This window comes from Phascolarctos cinereus, unplaced genomic scaffold (genome assembly GCF_003287225.1).
Source record: "Phascolarctos cinereus isolate Bilbo 61053 unplaced genomic scaffold, phaCin_HiC Scaffold_726;HRSCAF=1367, whole genome shotgun sequence".
In the NCBI taxonomy this organism is placed as follows: Eukaryota; Metazoa; Chordata; class Mammalia; order Diprotodontia; family Phascolarctidae; genus Phascolarctos; species Phascolarctos cinereus.
Window position 1 is genome coordinate 135,477,214 of NW_027556098.1, and position 27,631 is coordinate 135,504,844.

At 40.1% G+C, this 27,631-nt stretch overlaps 3 protein-coding genes across 8 annotated transcripts in view; 2 read left to right on the top strand and 1 right to left on the bottom strand.

Moving 5' to 3' along the window:
- The window catches only part of SAP130 (Sin3A associated protein 130), a 50,991-nt gene extending 48,066 nt beyond the window's left edge, over window positions 1-2,925 (top strand). For all 4 annotated transcript variants that reach the window (XM_020967174.2, XM_020967173.2, XM_020967172.2 and 1 more), the window contains exons 19-21: window positions 694-797; window positions 1,597-1,710; window positions 1,972-2,925. In XM_020967174.2, the coding sequence (XP_020822833.1) occupies window positions 694-797; window positions 1,597-1,710; window positions 1,972-2,130 (377 nt within the window). In that variant the 3' untranslated portion in view covers window positions 2,131-2,925. The remainder of the gene's footprint in view (window positions 1-693; window positions 798-1,596; window positions 1,711-1,971) is intronic.
- LOC110194688 (uncharacterized) lies at window positions 1-25,347 on the bottom strand. The gene is made up of 4 exons (XM_078146146.1): window positions 25,258-25,347; window positions 23,465-24,874; window positions 23,078-23,219; window positions 1-214 (listed from the first exon to the last, which is right to left on the bottom strand). Exons 1-2 carry the CDS (start codon window positions 25,345-25,347, stop codon window positions 24,326-24,328), a joined length of 639 nt encoding a protein of 212 aa, XP_078002272.1. The 3' UTR covers window positions 1-214; window positions 23,078-23,219; window positions 23,465-24,325.
- AMMECR1L (AMMECR1 like) overlaps window positions 24,509-27,631 on the top strand; it is a 24,704-nt gene continuing 21,581 nt past the window's right edge. For 2 of the 3 annotated variants that reach the window (XM_020967178.2, XM_020967177.2), the window contains exons 1-2: window positions 24,511-24,598; window positions 26,349-26,458. The gene's annotated coding sequence lies outside the window, so the exon portion shown is untranslated. Of the gene's footprint in view, window positions 24,599-26,348; window positions 26,459-27,631 lie in introns of all 3 variants that reach the window. The other variant, XM_020967179.2, reaches the window with a different exon arrangement.

Sequence of the window (27,631 nt, forward strand, 5' to 3'; positions counted from 1 at the left end):
AACAATTTATACAGTGACTTTAATGTTGTAAAGGAAGACAACTCTGAAAGACTTAAATATGTTGATTTCCAAAAACTGATGATGATTCAGCTTTTTACCTTGTAGCTGAGAGGTGATGTGAAAGACTAGAGGTACAAAATGAGGCATTTTTATATTCAGACAGACCAGGGTGTGGATTTGTTTAGCTTGACTCCAACGGAGGGCTTTTCATTGGCTGGAGAGAGAGGAAGAAAATAGGGGAGAGTTTGATGATAGTAATGAAAAGAAAAAAAAGGATTTCTATATTACATTTTAAAAATACACACTGGCAGGCCAATGTTGGTAATACCTTGTTAAATTTAATATGTACTTCTTTTAAAAGCTATTTGTAACAAAGATTCATAGTTTCATATTTGATCTCTTTTTCTGTGCTTTCAATATGGAAACATTCTTGTTGATGTTTGTTCACATTCTTAATAAAAAAATAACTAGAAATGTACCGGTATTAAAAGATCTTTGAGTATAAACAGGTTAAAAATTTTTTTTAACATTTGTAAAGCACTCTCAGCTCCTAAAGTGAGGAAAGAGGTTTGTTCCATTTTTATGGGTACTTGAATAAAATGAGAGGAGAGGAACTGCTTTGAAGAGACATTGGTGATTTTAGCTTTTATTATTGAAATGAATAGACTCAAGTTTATATTCATATGGTTCCAGAGGAGAAGAAAGCCATGCTGCAAGAAATAGCCAATCAGAAAGGAGTATCTTGCCGAGCCCAGGGTTGGAAAGTTCATCTCTGTGCTGCCCAGTTGCTACAGTTGGTAAGTGAAAAGTTTCAGTAACTTGACTGAGCCATGGAGAAAGGAAATTAGACATTGCAGCCCTTTGACAAGCCAGGAAAACATATTGCTCTGAAGAACTTTTGAAATTTTAGCATTTTGAGGTAGCTTATTGTCAGAATGATATAATGCATTATATTTATCCCAGGATCAGAAAATAACTTCTGTTTGATAGAAAGGTCCAAAATATTTGGAACAGTTAGATTAAGTTTTTCTGTCTTAGAGCAGTGGTTATCTGGAGAGATCTGTTTAGACCAATCTATTTAGAAGCATTCTAAAAGAGCAAAGTCATTACCAGTAAAGCAGTTTTCTAGGGAAGAGTTTGCCTTATAGCAAGAAGAAATAGGAATTTGGGCCAGTGTGTGAAAGATATCCTTACAAACAGCAAAAAATTATGTTAGTCTGATAATTTATTCACATCCTGGAAGGGATGGCAGACTAGTAGAAAAAATGATTGCCTGAATAGTTCTTAGACTTACTTGCAAAGCTGGTCAAAGGGACTGACTATAATTGTGGCACAGTTGTTTTTGCTCAGATTGTTTTGGTTTGGTTTGGTTTGGTTTTTGGGTGTGGGGAGTTGCCTGAAACACCAAGAAATGAAGTGACTTGCCTAGGGTCACACCGTCAGTATACATTAGTAGCAAAATTTGAACACAGGACTTTTTTGACTCTGAGGCTAGCTCTCTTTCTCCACTATACCATGCTGCCTTTCTTGCTTAAGATAAAGACTAAAGGATCATAGTAGGTTATAGTTAGCTGTGCTTATTCTTATCTATTTCAGACAAATCTGGAGCATGATGTATATGAACGACTCACCACTTTACAGGAAGGTATTATCCCTAAGAAAAAGGCAGCAACCGATGATGATCTACACCGAATAAATGAACTGATACAGGTATGAGCCCTGGCCTTATCTTTCAAGCATATACATCAGCTTATTGAGTTCTTTACCAGGAAGGCTTACCTATCCCCTTGGTAATTTTAGGGGAAAAAAATCCATTGTCAATCTTAAATCATATTACCAACAAGCTAAGATTTTTTTTTATATATATTAACAGTCTACTTTGCTGAAAAGTATGATCAGAAATATGATTTTTTAAAAAAATTATTTAAAAAGTCTTTCATGATAACTGAATGGTGCTGTCTTCTGTTACAGGGAAATATGCAGAGATGTAAACTTGTGATGGATCAAATTAGTGAAGCCAGAGACTCCATGCTCAAGGTTTTAGATCACAAGGAACGAGTCCTGAAACTTCTAAACAAGAACGGAACTGTCAAGAAAGTGTCGAAATTAAAGAGGAAGGAAAAAATCTAGACTAAGGGGAATCAGGACTCTGTGGAGAATGGTATCGGGGGTTTTGATTTTTTGTTTTGGTTTTTTTTTTTTTCCAAAGTGGAAAATTAAAATAAAGGAAGATATCCAGAGTACACAGAAGACAGCCGAAGGGACCCACAGTGCCCAGTGACTAAAAAGGATCATTGTCGACCTGGAATAATGAACCAAAAACTTAATTTCAGCCTTGTCCCTTTTAAACTTGCTTTGTGATCATATTTGTTTATAGCCCTCTGATGTGTCAGTGCTTACTAATCGGAATTAGTGACACAGCTGGATGGCAGGCATTTCACAGCCTTCCATTTTACAACTCTATTTACCCAGTGGATACCTACAGGAAATGTACAGATCCTGGACTGAAAATATCCACTTGGACCATCTGGTATATCTGTCTCCACAATGAACACGAAACCTCTTCCAGTCCTCCCAGTCAGTTCTTGTTTCTGACCTTCCACGTCCAAACTAGCCTTTTCCAGCCAGTGCCATGCCACTGGGGGAGCTGCCACATTTCATATTTTAAGTGGTTTTGAACTTCTAGCTCTTGTTATTTTTTAAAAGAACCATTTCAAAGTGATTTTGTGGTATTGTTTGTCCTGTGTGTGTCCAAGTTGGGTTTTTTGTGGTGGTTCAGGGCAGGCAACACCATTGGTGCTCTGGGATCCTTGTTTTGAAGTACATCCTCAAAAACAGTACTTCCTGTAGCTGGTGTGATGCTGTTAATTGTATGTACTCCATACATCTCCAAACATTAATAAAGGACTCAGTGAGGTTTTTGTACATGAGCATCTTGTATCTTTTTATGGTGTATCATTGCTGTAAGATCCCAAGTAAATATTCTGGATTTACCACTTAGACCCCAGGCAGGAAAATAAAGCTAAAAGAAAGACTTCTTGATAAAGATCATTATCTATTGTTATGGGAGAGTCTTCTGGAGAGAATAGCATCATCCTCTATTAGAAATTCCATTTCAACATCCCAAAGAGCTTGACATTCATTTTACAGAGGGCACAACTGAGATGACACCCCCAGGTTCTAAATAATTGAGCAACTAATTGAAAATAATCCAGTTTCCCATACCCAAGCTTCTAGAGCTCCTTCAGTACTTCTGGACACAAGACTATGTTTCTTTTACAAAGCAGATATTCCAGCCCACAAGGCCAAGGTTAGAAGAAATGATTTATTTTTATGGTCTCACCTAATGAGAAAATGGTCCCTCACTGAAATCTGTATTCATTCCAGGAAGCCAAACTTGAGTAAAACAGTGATGCCACGGCCTCAGTTTTTTAATAGTTTTCTTTTTGTGAGTTGTGATTTATAGGAGGTTTATAACCAAGCAGTGACAGTTAGTCCAGGAAAACACTCTACAGCAAGATAAATTTGGAAATACAAGGGAGGTAAGGCTTAGGACTTTGCATTTATATTGTGTTGAAATTTTTTTTTTCAATTCAGTCCTGCTACTTCACCCATCACCCAATCTCAACAGTGACTGATGTGGAAGATTTAATCTACTCCATTTTTCCAACCTGGGCTGGTTTGTCCCTTCTTAAGGTAGCTTTCTGCTCCCAGGGCAGGGACGATGGAGGGGTTCAATATATTGGAGCCTGACTCAGTGTGGACACCCAAGCGGCTTTGGTCCTCTTGCAACTCGGAACTCCGGAACTCAAGTGATCTACCAGCCTCAACTTCACCAGCAGCAAGAACTATAGCTGTGAATAAGGTTCCAGTAGGATATTAATATATACATAAATCTGCAGAACAAAGTTTGCTCTTCTGACCCATTTACTTAGTGCCTGGAAATTTTTTTCTGTCACTGAAGAAGTATGATTTTATTTTATATGATGATTATGTGAAAGTGGCTACAGGAAGCATTAATGGTTTTCCTTTCATTGGAGGTCTTCACTTAGAGGGTATGTGTATGGCTACTTGTTCCATATACTGTAAAGGGAATTCCTATCCCAGGGGGCTCACGTTAGACTAGATGGGCTTTGAGGTCCCTTCCATCTCTGTTCCTGGGAAAATATTCTTGGCCTATTCTGGTTTACTGTATCAATTTCACAAACATGGTTAACTGTTTGCTTTTCCTCTGTTAAAATAACCCATATTAACTGACTTTGTAGTCAGGAAATTTGTACAAAGATTGGAATCTTTCTAAAAGTCAACCTAACTTTTCTGAAATAATCAGCAATAAACGTTTTTTGAGCAACTGTGCTAGGTGCTCAAGATACAAAGAAAAGACTCATCCCTGCCCTGTAAGATGAGCATAGCAGGGGCTTTCTGTTTCAGTAGATAAAGCAAGACAGGAAATACTTTAAGAGTTATATAAATTGTGTGTTCAGTAAATGCTATTAGAATTAAAAGGAAGGGCAATCCCCCCCCTCAAAAAAAGGGATGAATATCAAGATTTATAGAAAAGATTAAGACTTGAATGGGACTTTAAAGATTTAGCCAAACAAAGAAGGGGAGAGGAAGAAGGGGCATTCCTGGCATGTCCTACCCCAAAGCACAGAGGCAATAGGGCAGTGGTCATTTCCTGGAACAAAAAGTAGGCCAGTTTAGCCAAAATGAGGCTTTTCATAGGAAAGCGGTAAAGGAGAAGGTTGAAAAGATAGGCAAAGCCCAAGTTTCAACATAAAAAGATTATTTTCTTATATATTCTACATTCATTAAGTATTTCTATGCTTCCTCTGCATGGAGTACTATTTTGTCGTGCCCGTAGTACCTGCAAAAATAAGCTGATAATTTGCTATTAGTTGTCACTATTTTTGCTTATTTTTTTTATTCCTTAAGTAGATGGCTCTACCCCTACAAAATAAAGTAGAAATGACTCACTTTGGCAGCATCAAACCATAATCAATTAGTGCTATGGAATAACAATAGAGTCACTCTTTACTTTGTTAATACCTATCCCACCCTATTTAGTAAGGAAATGTAATCCAAAGAAAGTGCTTTGTTACATACAGTACCTACCTGCTTTGTGCATAGTACATCTCAAGCTCATTAATGTGACAGTCACCAGTTTTCATCAGCTCAAGCCCTTTGGGTTAGACTAGGCCTTAGGATAAATTAACATCCTCTTAGAGAAGAATCAGATGCCTTAGCTTCAGTAAACTGGCTCTTCTTAAATAACTGCTGGCTTTCATTTTTGTTTTTACAAGTTCTGTCAAATGTAATTACCCTAGATTTCACTGCAACAGAATGAATTCTTGTCAGATTTGGTGACTTACTATATTTTTTATATAAAACAAGTGATTTGAATAGAATCTACAGATCCTGTCAATGCTACAGAACTTTAAACAAGACTTCTCAGGCACAAGATGAGAGCCCACCCTCCTAAAACTATGTGGTGCAGAAGAGTGGGCACAGAGCAGTTCCCCACTTACAAAAAGAAGACACAGTATAGGTCAAAGAGCTAGTCTGCCTGGATTTTTTCAAGGGTTGAGGGGTGTCAGGTTTTTTTATTTCAAGGTTTTCCAAATTTTCATAATACTATCCAGAAATTAGATTTTTTTCTATTGGCAGAAGGTTGTGGAAGCTTCAACTTCACAGATAACCATGTAATTTTAACCAGTCGTATATAGTTAGTCTTATTTCATTTTTTTAAACTTCTTTTTTTTGATGAGGCAGTCGGGGTTAAGTGACTTGCCCAAGGTCACACAGCTACTAAGTGTCAAGTGTCTGAGGCCACATTTGAACTCAGGTCCTCCTGACTCCAAGGCTAGAGCTTTATCGGCTGTGCCACCTAGCTGCCCCCTCTAATTTCGTTATGAAATTATTAGTGTTAACAGACTAGTTAATTTTTCTTAATGCAAAAAAAACCCCCTAACTTTAAAAAAATGTGCTCTATGCCTACTACATCTCTAACATCCTGTGAACTAACTGGTTCCTAGAAGGCAGAAAGTTAAAAAAACTATAACAGCCATTCCTTTATTAGAAATCACCAAAAAAGGCTGAGCGTTGGATGGGAATATAGTTTGGTGACCTATTTTCTTAGCCCTAAATACATTTTTTTCTGGTGGCACTAATACGTCCTTTGCAGAAGCACATGGTTCAAAAGAAGGAAAAATAATGAGCCAGTTGGTGTCTCTGTCATTCAGATCTTACACTGCAGCATAAAGCAGGGTGTTATGGTACAAAGAACTCTAGGTTGGAAGTTAGAAGATCTGGGTTTAAATCTCTGGCTTTGCTACTTAACAAGTCACTGGGCCTTAGTTTCCCCATGTATAAAATAAGGGGTTTGGGAAAATATACTCTAATATCCCTTCCAGCTCTATAATCCCAGACAATCAATAGAGGTGGTCCTCTTGATATTTTTTTAATCTGGTGTTCTGTTCTTTTTTTCCGTCTTACTGTCTATAATATAACAAAGGCCCATATATAATTTGTGTGCATGTGTGCATGTATAAGTTTATTAAAGCTTAAAACTGCACTAAGACTTTGGGACATCCTGTGAGAGTATGTGTGTACATATATACACATTTACATGTGCATACGTGTGTGTGTATATATACACACATACATATATAATGCTTTGGGGTGGGGTTTGGAATGGACCTTTGATTTCAATGGCATAAGGAAATACAATCAGGAGACTCCCTTTACTAGTGTACTATATCAATACCTCCTTTGCAATTTTTATTCTTAGAGAAGTAACCAGGACACTGAAAGGTTGAGTGACTTGTCCAGGGTCACACAGCCTGGATGTGTCAGAAACTGAATTTAATCCCGGGTAATCATGACTTCCGAGCCAACTCTATTAATAAATGGAAACAAATAAATGCACAACTACAACACAAGTGTTCTAACCCTTGCAAAGACCAAGTTCCATAACAGAAAAACATGTACATAGGAAAAAGGAATTATCATAGTTAGCTTGGGTGAGCCAAACTATGCCTTCAAATATTTATACCTATAGGTGTTTTCTGGGGCTTTCGTATGAGCCAATTTTCCAAAATGACTAGAAAAACATACTTTAATGTGAAAAAAATGTTGATCCATATTTTTGGATTGAATGTCCAGACTCAGATATAAACTGGAGAGACAAGGAAAGGCTTGTATTGGCCTTAAATAAAATGGAACAACTTCCATGCTACATAAAATTGTCATTAGCTTAATTTTTTTAAGGTCATTTGGGGTGGCTACTTTTGGCAGTAGTGGCTTTGGCACAATTATTGCCAATAATAACTTTATGTGAAGACATGCCAGCTTGAATTGCTAATAGCTGCCTTGAAGGTAAAATTACAGAGGCATTTCTTGGAAAGGTGGCTAACTTTCCATTTGGATAGCCAATCCTAAAGATAGCAAAGGCTCTAAGTGAATGGATCACTCTGAATATACAGGGTGTCCCAAAAGAAAAGTCTTAGTGCAGTTTTAAGCTTTAATAAACTTCAGAAATAAATGTTATGAATGTACAAAAACCAACATTTGAGAGCTTACTAGAAATTTTAAATTACTGATGTTTCTTGTTAAAATTCAACATAACCACTTTATGCTATGCATCACTTTAGTCAATTTTCAAACTTTGTAAAAATTTTCATCAGTTGCTGCTCACTGAAAGGATTGCATTGGAAATCTTACCCTTGAGATCATCCAAAAAATGAGGTTTTGACACACATGACAGTTTTGATGTGAACCTACAAGAAAAAGTCTAATGGAGACAGACCAAGTGACTATAATGGCTGGGCAAGAGGACCACCTCTATTGATTGTCTGACAAAGTGACATTCAGAAACCGTCACACATTTCTGATACATAATGGGGATACATAATGACAGGGTGTCCCATCTTGTGAAAATTAAAAATCTATTTAAAATTCACATAACCAGATAAACATTAAATAAATGTAAATAATTAAACTTTCAAAAGAAGTGGAGGGTTTTTTTTGGTAACTCTGTAGCACTCTAAAGTTATTGAAGCTTAAAACTGCACTAAGATTTTTAGGACACAGTGTACTTTTAAAGTACTTTTTTTTTTAGGCTGTCCAAGTCCTGCCTGTTAACTTCCTGATATGAGAGATAACTAATTTCAAATTACTCTGTTACAGTAAGGCAGCATCACAGTGTACCAGAAAGACCACTGAACTTGGAAGTGGATAACCTAGATTCCAGTCCTGACCTGCAAGCTGTATGACCTTGAACCTCAGTTTCCTTAACTATGAAATTATACTAACACCTACCTCACAGGGTTATGGTTCGGCTCAAATGAGATAATGCATGAAAAGTAGTAAGTTAACAGAGCTGCTAATATTTTTTATCAAGCTACAGTGGTGTGAATTAATAATCCTAGCATCTCTGGAATCTGCATTAACAGACACCAGTGAGAAGATGGCAATTACCCATTCATAGGCTGATGCCTTTTGTGGTAAGTCAGTCTGTCTTACCTGACCTGCTCATCTGACCCCCTCCATCAGATAGCAGTAGTAGGTACAGAAAATATGAAAACTGATTTCAATTCAGTTTGTTCTTTAGCAGTTCTCATGAGAGAGAAGGTAGAATTGTTGGCTAAAATCAAATGTGGAGATTATCTATAGATTTCATTTGCTCTTGTTTCCCTTCATTAGCACACATAATGAACAGTTGGCTATAAATTGCTCCGTTGAGAGAGATATATTAACTCCTTCAAGCCCCTGGGGTCTATTAAGTAAATTAGCCCGCTATGTGTACACTACATGTTTTAGTGACCTTAGAGAGTTGATAGACTTCCAATAAGCCAGCAGTTTATGCCAAAAGAAGTAATCCTATTTTTTTTTAACCTGACTCCTTAGGCAATTTTTCCTTTCTTAACAAATGTGTATTTAAACTGGAAAGACTACTTTGTCCTATTTCAATTTCAGTAGAGGTCTGAATGAAATATTTTTGGTTTTTCAAGTCAAGTATTTATTGAGTGCTTACTATGTTCCCAGTACTGAATAAATGTCTATGTCAATATTATAGTTTTGGGGGTCTTTGGTTTTGTGTTTTAAAAAGGCCTCTTCCCCAGAGCCTCATCTCTGGAGTCTTGTTCTTAGCTCCCACCCTCTTGTTTTTATTTTGTCCCATTCTCCAGATGTCATCTGTGATTTTTTTCTTAGTGACAATTGGTTCTCCATTCCAGGTGAGCAAAAGAAATAGCCGCCCCCACCCCACCCCCTTCCTGGAAAGAAACAGTGGCCATCCTGGATGAGCTCTGCTGAATGGCCATGAGTCATTTAAAGATACTTACTGAATCTGTATGCTTCTCACCTTTTAAAAAAATGTATATTTGATTGACACTTCAAGGATTTTTTTTTTATCACTGTTACTCCCCACTACAACCCCTAATCATAAAAGAAATTCTCCCTTGTAATAAAGAAAAACAGGTAAGGAAAACAAGCTGACAACTGCTTGTGTCTGACCAAATCTTCAGCATTCTACTCCCATATTTCTCTATCTTTCTATAGCAGGAAAATTTGCATCTCCAACCTTGGATCCTCAGCAACTTAAAGGGCTGAGATTTCTTCAGTATATTTTAGAGCAAGGGTTCTTATCTTGGGAGTAACATGAACTTTAATTTTTGTTATTTTCACAACTATTTCAATATAAGTGGTTTCCTTGTTAACCTTATGTATTTTATTTCATGTGTTTAAAAACACTTCTGAGAAGATGTCCAAAGCCTTCACCAGAATGCCAAAGGGATCCATGCCACAAAAAGTGTTTAAGAACCCCTGCTTTAGAGAGAAGTCTAGGTAAGGAATGTTCCTGGAAATGCAAAAGCTCCTCTGAGTAACATGGATTTCTCTCTGAACTACGAAATTCACAATATAGCCAATAACTTACTGAATCCTTGAAGTCTGTTAATGTTGCCAGATAACACAGTATTTTTTATTAAAAGAAAATTTTTTCAGGGGCAGCTAGATGGTGCAGTGGATGGAGCATTGGCCCTGGAGTCAGGAAGACCTGAGTTCAAATCTGATCTCAGACCAGACACTTGACACTTACTAGCTAGCTGTGTGACCTTGGGCAAGTCACTTACACCCAACTGCCTCCCCCCTAAAAAAAATTTCCATCTTTGTTAGACCATACCAGAAGAGTGTTCTTAAACTTGAATTTTCTAAAAGAATGAGTATGTGGGAGTATGGGTACCCTTTCTATCCCCTAGGTTGTTTATGGCTTACAAATACTTAAAACCACGTATAGGAGGGGTCTAGAATTAGCCCCAGTCTGAACTCTTCCCTTTTGGAACAGTAAATGATCTATTAGCTCCCTGTTGTCATTAAAGCAAAGTGCTTATTTGTATCATAAGGCCTGGCTTCCATTTTGAAACTTCAATCTCTAGAATTTCAAGTAGTATAGACACTTAAACTACTTTCATTTTACTTGCAATTAGTTTCTAAAATATAGTTGCAATCAGCCCTGCCTGGTTGCCTGTCCTTATTCCAGCCCCAGAGTGACAGACATTTAGTCCCAGGAGATTTAGATAAGAGGCTTTTCTTCTGATTCTTCCCACTTTATTTGGAACAGGAGGCAAGAAGGTTTGTAAGACTGATGAAAAATATGTAACAATAGTCAGCCTGCCTTAGCCAGTGCCATGTTAGGCCAGAAACAGTTTACTAGCATCCCATTTTGTGAGAAATTGGCCAGTCATAGGATACTGGCTCAGCATGAAGCTAACCCAGCCATAACCATGGCTTTAAGAAATGAAGCTTAAAAGCAATTCTTCATCCCCCCCAATAAACGTGAATCACAGTCACAGAATGTTAGAGCTGAGAAAGAACAATGAGATTATCTAGTCCAAGTCTTTTTCCAAATGAGAGAACTGAGGCTCGAGGAAATTAACGACTTGACCCAGGTGACACACCTCAACAGCAGCACAACCAGGTCTCCTGACTGCTACCACCCAGTGGACTTCACTGTTCCATGCTGCCTGTGTTTGAAGGTCTATGGGGGGAGACAAAAAGATTCTAACTCCTTGGCCTTTATAATTTTCTTGGTGGAATAACCATCCAACTTTAAATACTGGTGTCGATTTAAATCAGGTATAATAATTCTTTATTTAAAATGTAATCATAGCAAAAATTGAGGCCTAGCCTGTACCTTAAAAGTTATTCCTCTTTAGGAAAACTCTTGCTTTTTCTAAAGGTACAATTTTTCCCTATAAAATCATACATACAAATGATATTTGAATTCTGATTTAGGTACTTTAAAGCCAAAATATGAATCAGATGACAAATTTTTTTTAAAAACAATGTATTTTAAAGACAGGGCTTGACAACTTTTGCATTAAATTAAAAGGCTGCCCCAAATTTGAGGAACTAGACACATTTTTCTGCTTTTCAAGGAATTTAATAGCCTTCCAGCTTTTGAGGAATGAAAAATGAAATAAAAGGATAAGGAATAGAATGTCACTAACATCTAGTCAGGATATCTCCTGGATCATACAGAGTTTGGTAAAAGTGCTGGTAACTAATGGTCCTTTCTTCTATTCCTTTTTCATCTTATCAATCTCTTCTAGTTCTGGAAGAGATGCTAGACAAGTAAAATAGCAGCTGAGAAGTTTGCAAGTTGGGTCCACACTGCTGGCTTCTTTTCAAATTAAAAGGTGGTAAAACTCAAACTCTGTGAGCAGGAAGAAAGAAGTTCACTTCTATACTTTGGGGTTAGGTTTTACTGAAAATAATTGGTACAAAGAAACTGCTAAGCCCCTTAACATGGTTACAAGAAATTTATCAAGTCATGTCCAAAGGGACCAGTATCACTTCTTTAATGAACCTAAATGAAAAATATATTAAAGAATGGGAAGCAGTATAACACGGTAGAAAGCACTGGACTGGCAGTCAGAAGAAAGGAAACCTCACTCTGCCATTAATTTGTGTATGTGTGTGAACTTTAGGAAAGTCGTTTAGCTTCTTTCAATCTCAATTTCCCCATTAAAAATTAGATAAGTCATCTCTAAAACACCTTCCAACTCTGTTCTTTAATAAGAGATTCATGACTATTCACTAAAATACAAGTATTCTTTTTCACTTGCCTAGTTTCCTTACCTTTCTAGCACAGAAAATAATGTTTTAAATTATTGTCTATCTATTAGTGGAGTTTTCTTCTGAAACTTCTCCCTTTCATCACATTGTTTTTTAAATTAGGGTTTTCCTTGCTGTTCTTGGACCTTCCAAAAGCCTTTTCTTTCTGGTCTGGATTCCCAATTTATTTGACACTGTGTGTAGTCACTCAGTCAATAAACATTCATGTAGTACCTACCATGTGCCAGATACTATGCATTGATAACATTACATATATTATATATATTTTTTTCATTATATATATTATTGAGAGATACAAAAGGAGGCAAAAGACAGTCTCTGCCCTCAAGGAGCTGTCAGTCTAATGGAACAGACAAGTAAACACATACAAATACATTATATACAGGATAAATTGGGAATTAAAGAGGGAAAGCACTGGAATTCCAATTAATTGAAGAGGATGGAGGTTACATGGTTGGACCTCCACTTAGGGAAAATGCTTTGGTGGCTGAATGAAGGACAATTGGAGAGGGGAAAGAGTTGAGGCAGGCAAACCTACCCACAAGCTGTTACAACAGTCCTAGACTGAGGAGACTGAGGGTCAATTAAGCAAGTAAATGCTAAGTTGGATTGGGGTTTCCTCAAGGTATACTACTTTAGTTTCATTAGTTTCTAAATCTTTATTTATTTATTTTGCTTTTTGGTGAGGCAATCGAGGTTAAGTGACTTGCCCAGGGTCACACACCTAGTAAGCCTCTAAATCTTTAGAGTAGCAGTTATCAAACTTTTTGGTTTCGAGACCGCTTTACATTTTTGAAAATTACTAAGGACCCACCCCCAAAGAATTTCTCTTTGTATGGGTTTATATCTATCAATATTTGCCATAAAAGAAATTAAAAGTTCTTAATATTACTACGAAAATAGTGTTGACCTTCACAAACTCCATAAAAGGGTCTCAAGGACCCCCTTGGAGTCTCCAGACCACACTTTGAAAACCAATGCTTTGAAGAATTTCCCCACCTCAACCCAGTGCTCATGTCCATGTATGCCATTGGTGGTTGCACCAAAGTTATCTCTAGTGCCTGCCTGTTTTTTAGGAGAATCTAATGATACTCCAGGCTGTGATTCTAGAGGCCGTAACTGCTTCTCTTATGAGACCTGACTGGTTACTGATGCAAGGTCAGTTCCCCACTATTCAAATGGTTTCATGACAACTTCTGCTGTACTTATTGGATTTGCCAGTCCAACCTTTCATACTTTGGTGCTTTCACAGTCTCACTGATATTGATGTTCCCATCACCAGTACAGATCTCAACCCTTCTACTCTTCTGGTCAATGTATTTTCATAACCTGTTCAAAATTAACCCACACAAAGTTAAGGAGGCCTGCTGTGTAGCTCAGTGGATAAAGTGCTGGACCTGGAGTCAGAAGAGCTACAGTTCAAACCTGGCTTGAGACACTCATGTGGCCCTGGGTAACTCACTTTAACTTCTGTTTGCCTTTATCAACTGAAGAAGGAAATGACAAACTGCTCTAGTATATTTGCCAAGAAAACCCCACGGACAACACTGGCATGCTACGTATGGTCCATGGGGTCTCCAAGAGTCAGACAGGCCTGAACAAAGATTTACAAAGTACTTCATGTACATTCTCTTATTAGGTCTTCCCAACAAACATGAAGTAGGATCATAGTTCTTGAGCTGGATATAGGTATTATTATCTTTGTTTTACAGATGAAGAAACAGAAGCTCAGAAAGTTTAAGTAACCTCTCCATCTTCACACATGGATTAAGAATTGGAGGCAGAATTCAATCTCACTTCTCTTCACACTGGAGCTCAGCTTTTATTTCATATGATGAATAAATAGGAAATGTGTAATAGGCCACACTAGAAGATTCTCTCACATTGGAGGGCTTCACACAGAAGCCAGAAAACCATCTGTTAAGGATGTTGGAAAACTGTTCACTCAGACACTTGCTAGCTGTGTGACCCTGGGCAAGTCACTTTATGCTGTTTGCCTCAATTTTCTTATCTGTAAAATGAGCTGTAGAAGGAAATGCCAAACCACTCTAGTATCTTTGCCAAGAAAACCCCAAATGGGGTCATGAAGAATCAGACACAATTGAACAACGACAAAATTGTTCAGTTATGGGTTCAGCTAGATGCCTTCTGAGGTTCTTTCCAACTCTGAGATTATGTAACACAGTGCCCCTAGGCAAGGAGGGTATATACCTGAAATACCAGCTACTTGGAAGGTTGAGGGCTAGCGGATATCTTAAACTGGGGAGATCTAAGCTGCTGTGGGCTAGGCCAATCAGATGTCTGCATAAGTTCCTAAATTCCACATTAATATGGTGAACCCTCAGAAGCAGGGGGCCACCAGACTGCCTAAGGAGGGGTGTTCACAGGTTGTCAATGCTCCAGTACCAATTAGTAGTGGGAAAGCTGTGATCAACCCTTATACTTCCAGCCTAGGTGAGATAGGGAGACCCAGTCTTTAAAAAACAACAACAAAAAAAAATAAAGTAATCTGTACAAATACAAGTTTTGAGTTAGCAGTAGAACAAAGAAGGGGCATAAAAAGATGGGAGTGCTTACTTTTTTTTCCCCATTTGTTCCCAGTAAGGTATGAGGCCAAAAGCAACAACAACAAAAAAAGGTATGAGCGTACAACCCTCAAATTCATGTTCTGTTGAGCAGAAAATGTGGTTTTTCCAGCCTTTGTACACAGAAGTACTTTTGATTCAGCTCCATGATAGAACAATAGCTCTGCCTTTACTATCTGCTCAATTTAGACACTGGGACCTCTTACATATTTCTGTCTTCTGCCTACTCAGAAAGAGAAGTTAATCTATCACTCACCTACCCCCAACCAAAATTTAGTTTTTCTCTGGCTTTTTAATCTCTTAATTCTCTCAAGTTGTTGAAATCCAACACAAATGAGGCTTTCAAACCTTAAGACCCACATAATGCATCTCGTTCATCTTTAAACTCTTTAAAAACACAGGAGAACAAGGTTGTCAAATGTTTCTTTTCCTCTTTCCAAAGTGAAGTTGCTTGGGAGGCTTGAATTGCAAAGCCACAAAAAGGCACTCCATTAAATAACTTTGAGGATAATGGCTCTGTTCTGGTTGAAGAGCCAGCTCTTTCCCCTTAAAGTCTTTTTTTTGTGTGTGAGGCAACTGGGGTTAAGTGACTTGCCCAGAGTAACACAGCTAGGAAGTATTATGTGTCTGAGGCCGCATTTGAACTCAGGTCCTCCTGACTCCAGGGCTGGTGCTCTATCCACTGCGCCAGCTAGCTGCCCCCCCCCAAAGTCTTGAAACATGCAAAGACTCTACCAAGATGGTTTTCTAGATTGTTTGCATCTCCCTTTCATCCCTACCCTTCCTACCCACCCCCCCAAAACAACTACTAGGATGAGCCCTCACAGACAAAAATGGTTTTTAAAAGTTGCCACTACTGGAGATTCCTTTCCTAAGTCAATTAACCTACACATACTAGGGATATTTTCTTAAAAACAACTGTTGCTCTCAAGGAGTTTTTTGGTTTTCTTTTGTCTTTTTTTTGGGGGGGGAAGGGAGTGGTACAAAGTTAATGTGCATGAGACAATTTGAGAATAAAAGACCCAGTATAATCAAGTGTAAAACTGGTTTGATACCATAGGTGTACAAAAAGAAAGACAGACTTAAGAAAAACCCACTCAATTTGGAACTGACTTCAGTGAAAAGAGATTTAGTACCTACTTAAAATAGATGCTGTCCTACCAGGTGATCTCCAACATCTTTCTCACCTGTTTTCTTTGATTTTATGGGCTCCGTTTCCTCATCTGTTTCCTCACAAATTTCAGTCTAATTGAACTAGTTACTAAAAGTGCAATTTGAGTGCCTTTTTTGAGTCTTGGAAGGCCAAGGTTAAAGACAAATGTACCAAGGAGAATGATTGCTTAAGACAGGAAGGCAAGTAAGAAAACCAAGAAGGCTACCTGAACCACAGTAATAAATTTATGTTTAGTCTATTCTGCAAGTTTGGAAAATCTTAATTCCATTATTCTAACTACAGCAGAAAAAAAAATAAACTGGGATTATCACCGGACCATCACAGATAATGTGGAACTGAGATGACTTAATCAAAACTTTAAACTCTATTACAATAGCTCCAAATCTTCTTTGGAAGAGGAAAGAGAGAGCTGCCTGATCTCATTAAACCAGTTTTTCCATTTTCAGGGGTCGGTAATCCCTTACAAACAATTTACATCCCACCCCACTCCACCCCTCCCCTTTTCTGGCTACAGATTAAGAAACAAAATTTCCAAATTGTTAGCTAAACATAGGGATAAAGCTGTTTACAAAAAAGAGAGAGAGAAGAGTGGGAGGCTGGTAAAAAAGAAAAACAGTGAAAGCATCTTTAGGAGCCAAAAAAAGCTTTTTAGGTTTACTTACAAGCATTAGAGGAGGAAAAACAAACATCATAACATCCAGGATCTCTGACTGGAAAGGACCTCGGGCCAGCTACCCCACCTCAGACGTGACCACTCTCAGCACTGTGCTGACCCGAGGCACCTCTGCTTCTGTCTGAAGACCCCCCGGGAATGGGGAACTCACTGCTTCCTAAAGCCATCCATGCCACTTTGGAACAGCACTAATTATTAGGAAGTTTTTTCTGATATCATACAACATGCTTAACTATCACCCAGGGCTCCTAGTTCGCCTCTCTGGGACGTGCAGAACATGCATAATCCTTTTTCTCACAAAACAGCCTTTATACAGTTTTATTATACCTGGATAACTCCAAGCTTCCTTGAGTCTCTGCCAGCATAAACATCCCCAGTTCCTTTGGCCAGTACTCTTCACATGGCACAGCCTCTGGTTCCCTCACCCTCCTAGGAGCTCTCCTCCTCCAAATGTCCTACAGCTTGTCACTGACCTTCTTAAAATGTCCACAGAAGTGGACGTGATGGGTCTTGGATAGAGCAGGATGACATTACCACTTTCCTCCTGGCCATTACATTTCTCAACGTCACCTGAGCAAACTCATTTTTTCAGATGCCATCTCACTCATACTAATTCCCATTGGGCTTGCATGCAGTCCCCTGAAACGCCTGGAACTTTTTTTAGATGAACTATTCAACGCTGCCTCCCCATTCTGGCCTTGGACAGCTGACTTGCTTTCTTTTTTTACAGTAGCTGACATCTCTACAGTATGTAAGGTTCAGTCTATAATTCTCCCATGCTGAGCTCCCTTTGGATCCTTTCTCATAACCAGTGTGTGTGTTAGCTCTCCTTCTGGCTGTCATCATTTGTCGCCTCAATATCCTCATCTTTAATTTGATAAGATCCAATATATTTCCATACCTTTTTAGAGTAAATATGTTGTTTCAATGTGATAGAATTCTAAGTATTGACTTGACTGGTCTGTAGCTGAGAAATACTGCTGGAGGGGTGGGGGTTTGATGAATATAGAGATATTTATATCCCACTCTATCTATCCCCTCCCCCTTCCCAGCTACAGATTAAGAAATAGAATTAGCAATTGTATATGCTTTATATCTATATGTAGTATATAGATCAGGGGCGGGGAACCTGCAGCCTCAAAGTTTGGATTCAGGCCGCACTTGAAGACCTGGAGGGCCACATGCGGCCTCAAGGTCCCAGGTTCCCCACCCCTGGTATAGATAAATGTGTATGGATATCTATATATACTTAATTATTTCTGCTCTTTCCTCATCCAGGGGCTATTCACTTTTACTTCCTAGCTTTCTCTATCACATTGTACATGCTTAAAAACAAAGCAGACCCTGCCCTCAGAAAGCTTATGTTCTACTTGAGGTAAACACCACTTATGCTAAAGAGTAAATACGAACACATAGTAATTTTCAGGGAATGGGGCACTAGCAAATGGAATGATCAAGAGAGGCTTGCTGTAAGAGGTGGCGCTTGAGTTAAAATGTGAAGAAAATTAGGGCCTTTGTAAGGCGGAGGTGAAGGGGGAAAAGCACTCCAGGAACAGGAACTAGCCTGCTCAACGGCAGGTATATGGAAGACGGATCTTATATGTGAAGAACAGTAACTATGCCAGTTTGGCTAGAACATACAGTGCATGAGAGCAATGGCCAATAATCCTGGAAATGCAGACTGGAGCCAGAATTTGAAAGGCTTTATAGGTCAAACAGAAGACTTAGTTTATTCTCAAAGCAAAGGAGAGCCACCAGACCTTGCTGAGCCCGGGACTGTGTCAGACCTATGCATTAGGAACATCAAATTTGGCAATTCTGTAGGAAGCTACAGTAATAATCCACACAAGAGGTAATGTGGACCTGAGTGAAGAAAAGGGGATGCCCCCAACGGGAGGTGTGAAGTATCTACAAGACTTAGCAATTGATTGTAGATAAGAAGGCTGAGGGAAAGGAAAGACTGAAGGACAACCCCAAGGTTGCAAACCTAAGTGACAGAAAGGATGATGGTGCCCTCAACAAAAATATGAAAATGAGGAAGAGGGGAATTTAAGGGGAAAGACAACGAGCTCCATTTTCTACGTGTGGTGTTGGAGATGCATACAGAACATCCAGCTGCAGGCGGTCTATGAGGCAGTTCATAATGTGGGAATGGAGTTCAGGAGAGAAACTAGGCAGACAGCAATCTTGATTTCTGGCCTATTCAGAGGGAAAAAAAACTGAATAGATGATAATTCTGGAGCCACTGTAACTTTAAGGCTGAAGTGCATTTTCAGATATGCATGAGGAAAGTGTGCCACTGCATGAAATATCGAATATGTCAGAATTTTTCAACGTATTGGTTTTTGCTGAATTTTTTCCTCTTTCTTTTAAAAATGTTTTGGTTTTTTCTTCCTTATAAGGGCTGTTCGGGGAGAGGATAGCAGGAGGGATGCAGCAGGAAATCTAATCAATCTAAAAATAAATTTATCAATTAAAAAAAATCTTATTTTTTAAGTACATCAGTGCCCCCTTCTTCAATTGGTAAGTCTTGAATCCTTTGAACAATTTTTTCCCCTTGAAAACAGTTGTTAAGGCCTTGGATAGTAGAAGAGGTCAGAATGTTTGCATATTTGTGAAAACTCAGATTTTATCATAGCAATAGAAAAGGCAGTGTGGCATAGTGGATAGAATTCTGGATTTGAGGTTAGTGGATCTGGTTTCATATCCTGCTCCTATTCCTTACTGTCTGCACTAATTTGGGCAAGTGTAAAAACGCAGGGATTGGAGCAAATGATAGGTCCCTTCCCGCTCTAAATTCTGCGATTCTAAACCTAAGATGTGGTGCCTCCCTTTCCTTATCTAATAATAATGATAGCTTTTCACAAATTGTAATACAAGGTAGCATTGTTAAATGTTGAATGAATGGTAGAGATATTACTAAGAGTAGCTATAGGAGTTCCAGGGAAAGAAAAGGTTGCTCACGCCAATTACCATCTGAAGTTTCACTGAGGAGCAAGGATGTAAGCTGAGCACTGTACAACGTGGAAATTCATACAGTTGGAGGGAAGGATTTTCACAATGCAAAATCTGTATGAATGCATCGTACTGCACTGGGATTCAGCCTCTTTGTTCACTGAATATTCGGTATTTTATCTTGATATAGCCACGTTTGCAGGCATTTTCCCAGGAAGTACTTCTCTGCTCATAGAGAAAGCATAAAAATATAAAAGTGGCAGCTTTTCTCGTCTTTTTTTTTTTAACGTGCCTCTTCAGAACTTCAGTGAATCCTTGATCAAATCTGTAGATAGTTCTTTCAGTGCAGATTGTAACCATTCCACACCTTTTCATTCTGTTTGGTAGGCAGTGCAACAGTTACGGTGTTGGGCTTGGAGTCAGGAAGACCTGAGTTCAAATGTGACATTAGACACTTACTAGCTGTGTGACCAGGGGCAAGTCATTTAGCCTATATGTGCTTCAGTTTCCTCATATTTAAAATGGGGATAATAATAGCATCTATTCCACATAGTTGTTGTGACATCAAATAAGTAAACATAGATAAAGCACTTTGCCAACTCTGAAACATGATGTAAATGACGGCTTTTGTCATCAATTCTTGCTCATATTCTCTCACAGGAAACCGCCTGTCAGTTTCTAATGGTAAATTTCTCCTCTCCCTGCCTACTCAATCTTTATCTTTCTCTGTGAGCATTTAGATAGCTCTAACATATTAATTCAATGAGACTGGCCTTCCAATGACATGTCACCATTCGGAAAATGGACCTTTTCCCATCCATTTAGTTTAAAGTTCTATTCCAGGGTCTCACTGTGAAGTGGAAGAGAACCTGGGATCAGGAAGATTATGCCAGTGAGAGGCACAAGTACTGGCAGAGCCTTCCATTGTGGAAAACCTTTGAGTGTAGTCCCAAGGATTAAATAAGTCTGCTGTCTAATGCCTATGATGAGTATAGAGTATAATCCTTAGTAGGCTATCCTTTTGGTGATATAGGCTTTGAATCCTTTTGAAATGACAACCCCTTCTGTAATTAGAAATAAAGGGAAAAAATTTTAAATGGCCCTCAGTCTTACTTGACTCCCTTCCTCAGTGATGGTGATGGAATGATGGCATAGGGTGCTAAGAATCCCCATCATTTTAGAGGTCCGTAAACAATAACAACTGTCATAACCTAACTGTATGATCTTTATCCAGTGACAAACTAATATGTTTGGAAGAGCGGGACCACTTCACTATTGATACTCTAACAATTAACAAAACCACAAGACAAAGAGAAGTTGAAACTAAATAAAAAGAATGCTTCTAAAGCTCTCCTTGGATCAGCAAACAAAGGAACTAGTAGTTGGCTTCAACATGAACCCCAAGAAAACAAAAACGAAATCATTTCATGAAGTGCCCAGTCATCTCATTTTTAATCGTTCATAATTAGAGTAAGTGAAAAGACCATCATAGAGATATGGCAACTTATCTGCCATATCGGTTACAGAAAAAAAAAAACTGTGAAAGGCACTTTACACAAGCATATACCTGCATATGTACTGACTTCAGAATGAAGATGGGGATATCGAAGATAGCAACCCCCCCCAAAAAAAAGAGGGGCTAGAAAATATGGTTCAGCTTTGAGAAACAAGGCTTAGAGAAGCCAGAAGCCTTCTGCCCATAGATTATAAATACTTTTTTTTTTCCAGAGGAGAATCAGGTAGTAAACAGACTATGTGCTACACACAGCACCCCACAGGATATAATTTAAAAAAAAAAAAAGGAAACTAAATGACTTGTTATTAATGTGGGAATAATGCAAAAGCTGCCCACATTGTATGGCCGGACCATTTGCTAGTTGGAATAAAAATATGAAGCCATTGCATATACCTGCAACAGCTACCACTTGATCTATTCGAATAAAACATCATGAAAAACAGGAAATGGAAAAAAGGCAAAGATTTTACTTTGTTCATTACCATTTTCTGTAAAAGTTTAGTGGATGAAAGGCAGGTAGGTTTTTCCTTATTACATGAAAAAGTTTCATCATCACTTTGTAAATAAGACTGAAGATGCTAAAAAGTTGAATGACTCTGTTAGGACCCATTATTTTTCAGAAAGCTGTACAGCTTTCCCTTTATACACCGTGCTTCTTATTGTTAGCACTCTATTTACTTGTCCTACTCTAGCACCCCTGAGTTGTTCACAGTAAAGAGCCTTAAAGTCACATCTGCCTATTTCCTTGATAGTTTTGTCTTAAACATCACTTATAAACTCTAAAATCAGCAACCTCTTAGCCCTGCTTTATTTCTGAGCTCTTTTGTGTCTATTTTTTGATAGCTCAAAGCATGATTTTCTTTTAATCTGGTGTTGAGCAGAATCCGGTTTCAGCACCATCATTTTAAAGCCTCCTCGCACTCTGAACAGTGATAACGTGGGAGCAATACTAACTTGTCCCTTATTGGTGTGCTATTTAATGACTGCAGCACTGCCTTGGGAGCAATAAACTATGTCTCTTTCTTAGATGGCAAATACTTCCTTTCCTACTTTGAGACTTTTTATCTACTGGAAAGATCTTCAGTATTTCAAATTTATTCTGATTACTTTGTTAGGACCTGGCCTTTCTGTCCACACACAGAAATATTGGCTTCTGGCTTGTTGCCTCACACACTTTTGGCCATGGTCCAGATGGATCATCCAAGAGTTTGTCATGCAAAGGCAAGGAAGGTTAGAAGACTGCTCATGTGGCCTTAACAAATGATGGGGTCAGCAAGCTTGTCACAAAAATACAGTATACTTGTAGAAACAGCTTTCTAGAAAATATTCTCTTCTGCAAAAGAACTGTTTGGAAGAAAACAGAAGAAATCATAGACAAGAAGGGCAGCTATAAAACTAATGTTGAATTATTATAGAGGCCAAAAAGAAAAGTAAGGTGTATTCAGTTTCATGTACACCCCTTTCTGTCCTAATGTGTCTAGGTAAGTACTCATTTTATCTAATATTTGTTAAGTAAGATAAAAAGGGGGAAAGGATTTTTTTAAGGATTAAGAAAAATATTAGCTGATTTTCCTTTCTGCCTTCAGCGATTGACAGGCTACACTAAATCCTCTTGGTTGCTTCTTTTGCCCTTTTCCTTAGTATAATTGCTTAAAATCTACTCTAATGATTTTTCTTCATCCATTATAGAAGAAACTCTGACTCTCTGCATTGTGTATTCTGGAGCAGAAGTATTTTGTTGGAAAGCTTTACTGTTACATATGATTTGCATTTTTTACTAGACACTTGTTCTTGGTCTTAGAAGACAAACATTTTCATTATTTCTTTGTACAGTGGTAAGAATGCCAAAATGCAAATCGAGAGCATCCTCTGAAGCCCTGATACACAAATCGTTCTACTTGTAGTTTTATGAATGCAATTCTAGGCTCTAAGAATGTGGCCTCCTTTTGGTTCTAGATCCCCTAAAAACTGCCTTCCCCAAACTCCTGCACTATATTTTCCCCTCATAATAGCAACACACAGTCAAATGAACTGACCTGTATTGATGTCCCTTTGAGGAGAATTAGCAGGGAAGTGAATGAAGTATTATTTATTCAGCTCAATTCCTGTGCTCCAGAAAACCGATTTGTTCCTCTTCTGACCAATAAAAACAACAGCTCCCGTTTGCATTGTGGTTTTCTGAAAACAAAGTGTTTTCCTAATTCTGTAAGACAGACATAACAATACTTATACTGCCTATCCTGCAAATGAGAGTTAACTGACTCGCCCAAGGTCACACACAGCTAGTAGGGAGCAGCCTGGTTACCCCGGACCAGAGACTGCTTTCGCACCACCCCCGAGGCCACGCCCCTGCTGCCAAATTTAAGGGCACAGTGAACAAGGCAGAGCCGGTATGGAGAAGCAGAGATAGATCCCCAGCTTACGGTGAGCGCAGGCTCCTGGGGGGTCTTCAGAACCAGACGTGAACACTGCCTGCGTGACCTTGGGTAAGTCACTTACGGATACTTGGTCACTGCTCCCCCGCTTTGTGAAAAAAGACGATGGGATGAGGTCCGCTCGCCGGCCCATCCTGGGGGATGGATGTGCAACGCACGTGTTGGAGCTGGGCTGAGGACCAACCTACTGAGAAAGGCAAACCCTCCGTCCTTCAGCTGAGACAGCTCACTCTACCTCCGGCCAGCCCTTCGTTCCTGGGATGCCTCGTCGGCCGCCTCGGCTTCGCGAGTCCGGAGCTCGGGGGACGCAAGCATGGGCTGCAGGGCAGGACAATGAACCCACTTCCCATCGCATTGCCTGCGGGCTCACACTACAACTCCCGGGATGTAACTCGCATGGACCAAACTACAACGGCCGACATGCGCTGCGGCGTACTCGCCCCTTTGAATGTCGGGATCTGTAGTCCACACGCTCCACCTTCCGGTGAGCCACCAAACCCCTCCCACTCGTATCTTCCGGGGTCGGTGCGGGAGTGGGGGGTGAGGGTGGAGCCTTAATTCCAAAGTAAAACCGTCGCCTTGGCGGGGGGAGCAATCGAATAACAACCTCCAACTCCCCGTGTTCACTACGGGCCAATAAGGTGGGCCAACTCTAGTCATGTGACTCTTACCGGAGTAGCGCTTTTGTATCAATAATTCCTTCGCGCGAGAAGCTGTCTCTTCTCTATGGTTTCTCCTGGTCGTATGAGGGTGGATGGGCCTCTGGAGGACTCCGTACATTCTTCCTCCATTACCTCACTGTCTCCGGAAGGCTGCCGGGATATCGGAGGACCCAGTTCCTACCTCGGTTCAGTCCTCCAGCTGCCCAGGGAATCCCTCCAGCAGCTCCTCCTTGCCGCCGCCGCCGTCGCCGCCTCCTCCGCCTCCGCCTCCTCCTCCTCCGCCTCCTCCCCCCTTCCTCCTCCTTTTCCTCTGGCCTGGCCCGGCCCGACGCTCTTCACTCCGACTGGAGGGCCCGCTTCTCTCGGGAGCCCCCACCCAGGCGCATGGCTCCATGAAGCGGGAGGAGGAGGAGGAGGCACAGCGCGAGAAGTCCCGGCTGCTCCAGGGACTGGAAAAAAGGTGAGAAAGTCGGGGTTGCCGCCGCCGCCGCCCTCCGCGCCTGGTCTGTGGGGAGGGGAGGGGGCTGGAGCTCGAGTCCGGGCGGGGGAAGCCGAGGGGCTGGGGGGCCCTGGGCCCCGAGGCCGGGCTTGAACGGGGGCCGCTGGCTGTAGGCCGGGGGACTGGGGGCAGGCTCGTAGCTGGGAGCAGGCGGGAGGACCCTGCGGCCCGGCCCGCCCCCGGCCCCCTGCGGCGGGGCTCAGGCTGCCTTTCTTTTAAAACCCTTTTCGAAACAGTCTCGGGTTTGTGGAAAGTTTGGCGGTGTCGGGCGCCCCCTGGCGGCCAGCGCGGGGCCGGGACCCGCCGCCCCCTCCCCTACCCGGGCCTCCCCTCCCCCGCGGCGGGATTCCGGGGGTCGCCCCCCCCCAGCCGGCCCCAGCTTCACCCGCCGCCCCCTCCCTTGTGACCCCTGCACTTGGGCTGTCTCTGCTCCCTGCTCTCCCTCCAGTTCTCACCTTCCTCCTCCTTTCTCCACTTTACCCCTTTCTTTCTCTACTTTCCTCCTTTCTCCCCCTTTCTCTTCTATTTCCCCATTCCCCCCTTCTTTCCCCATCTTCCTCTTTTCTCCATCTTCCCCCCTTCTTTCTCCCATCTTCACTTTTCTTTCCTCACCTTCCTACCCTTTCTTGTTCCACGACCTTTCCCACTTCTCCTTTTTCTTTACCTCTTCCTCTTACTTTCCTCATCCTCCATCCAGTATTGGTTCCCATGATGTTCCATCACCTTTTTACTTGACACTTTTCTACTCTTTCCTACTATCTTCTGATTTGCTGTTCCAAGGAGATTTTTTACTTCCTTGGCTGTAGATTCCCATGTCATCTCCCCAACCATCTTCCTCACCCCTCAGCTTTCCCTAACCCAGAAACATCCTTTCTAGCTTCTCTAATCTTTCTCATCCTTGTCCTGGTTTGACCTTCTCTTGTCCTAGTCTCCCAGTCTATTTCTCTTACCACACTTCCTCTGAGCTTAACCAACCCAGTCCCCCCTTTTCTGATTTGTCTTCTTCACCTCCTGTCTAAGCAGAACTAAACCTGAATCTTACTTCCCCAGAGATCCCTTACCTTCTTACTCCCTCCCCCTTTCTCAGCCCCTCAGAATATGGGGCCTAGAATCTCCTGCTCAGCACCCTCACTCTTTTCCTTGGAATTAGCCCTGTCTCCTAGTCCTTACTCACTCTAGCCCTAGGAGCCAGAGGAGGACTGGGGAGTGGACAACAGATGCAGGAGCAGGAATGTGGAATTCTTAGAGCATCCAGTCATCCTTGCTACAAAGGAAATGAAATGTGTTGCCCCTGCTACCCTGGCAGGGGTGTTGGTATGGGGCTGTCCATCAGTTCTTTGCTGATTGCTTTTCTGAGGATGTGAAAAATTCTTTGTTCGTGAAATTCAGGAGCAAGCAAGTTTTAACCTAAAGTTAGGAGAATTTTTGATGCACCTTATATCCCACAACATTTTATAAAACATTAAATTCATTAACATCCTTCCCTTTGATATAACATCAAGGATAGGGTGGTTCAGGAAATGTGACCATTGCTGCTGCTTTCAAGCTAGTCTGCTAATGTTATCTAGGTTTCTGAATGTTTTGAGGTGAGGAAAGCCTATTCGGCAGCCACAGTTTTCTAGAAATTTCTCTCTTTTCTTACCTACTACAGAGAAATAGGCCTTATTTCTCCTTTCTCAGATTTTGTTAATTCACTGCCTTTACATTTTAGGTACAGAAAGCAGGAATGGAACTGGAAAAACGAAAATTCATTGCAGATACAAAATAGCTCCCCCCCTCTGCTGTAGCTGCCCCTCTGGCCATATACATTTTCTGATTTCAGTGAGTATGACCTTGTACTTACTCAAAATAAAATGTGTAGCTGTCTTAGAAATAAAAGAAAACTTCACAGCCTAGGTGTGCGTGTTCTTTTCCAGTAGGAGGTCCTGCATACCTTGAAAGCTTCCAGTTTTGATATTTTTAGTTGCCCAAGGAGTCCTGATGATGATGGAGTCCATTGTTCTTTCTTTCTCTTTGACTTTAATTGAAGTCATTTTATTTTCCATAATCTTTGAAGTAAAATTAGAAGATGGCATAGCTTCGGCCTTTCCTTTTTATTCTAGATAGATTATGATGAGACTGAGTGAAAATAAAATTCAGTAAGTCTACTATACTAACTAAACATTGTGCTTCCACTGGTTTTGACAAGAAATAGCCTCTGGAGTTGGTGCAGATCAGTCAGTATCTAAGGGAATTCATAGAACTATGCAGTAAGTTTATGCTGTACACTGCCTTCTGGAGCGTTTGTCTCAGCTTTTGCTGTTGACATCATTTTAATGAAATCTAATTCATATATAAAATTCACAGGTGGTATGGAAAATAATTGGTATACTAAATATAAACCCCAAACAAAGGTCTAAAGTGAAGCTTTAGAGCAGCTAAACATAAGATTTCACAAGAAAGCCTTTGTTGTGTTTTCTAGATTTTCCACATACACTTGTCAGCTTTGTCGATATGCAGAACTGATTTTAGCTCCTTTTAACAAATTACTAAGCCAAGGCTCTGTGAAATTATGATTGGTCCATAGTCATGTAATATCAAACCCAGACTCTTCCTAAATTGAAGGAAATATTGAACATCTGTCCAAATAGGTTTTGGAAAGAAATACTAAATAATGCATATATATTACCTGTGTATTTGTTTTCTGGGATGACAGGGTTGAAATTATAATTTACAAGCAATTATTGTTCTTGAAGTTGAACTAGCAAAAATATAGGAACAGTCTTTGAAGCCATTGTTTGTGGCAAGTGCTAGAGTGTTTTTTTTTCCTCTTACTGATTTCTGTAGGTAGGACAAAATCACATCTCAGATGCAGTTTCTTTGCCCATAAAAATAGTTAAGAAATTTGTGGATTTTTTTCCTTTCCTTATAACAAAGATTGCCATGTCTTAGCGTTGTAGAGAGTTTGATTAAGACAGATTTCAGGACTTTGAACAGAACTCCCTATCCCCAAAA

Coding starts and splice junctions, on each gene's coding strand:
- LOC110194688 (XM_078146146.1), bottom strand. CDS start 25,347: ATGGGAACCAATACTGGATGGAGGATGAGGAAAGTAAGAGGAAGAGGT. Junction 24,875..25,257: donor AGGTCGTGGAACAAGAAAGG/GTAGGAAGGTGA, acceptor CACAAACCCGAG/ACTGTTTCGAAAAGGGTTTT.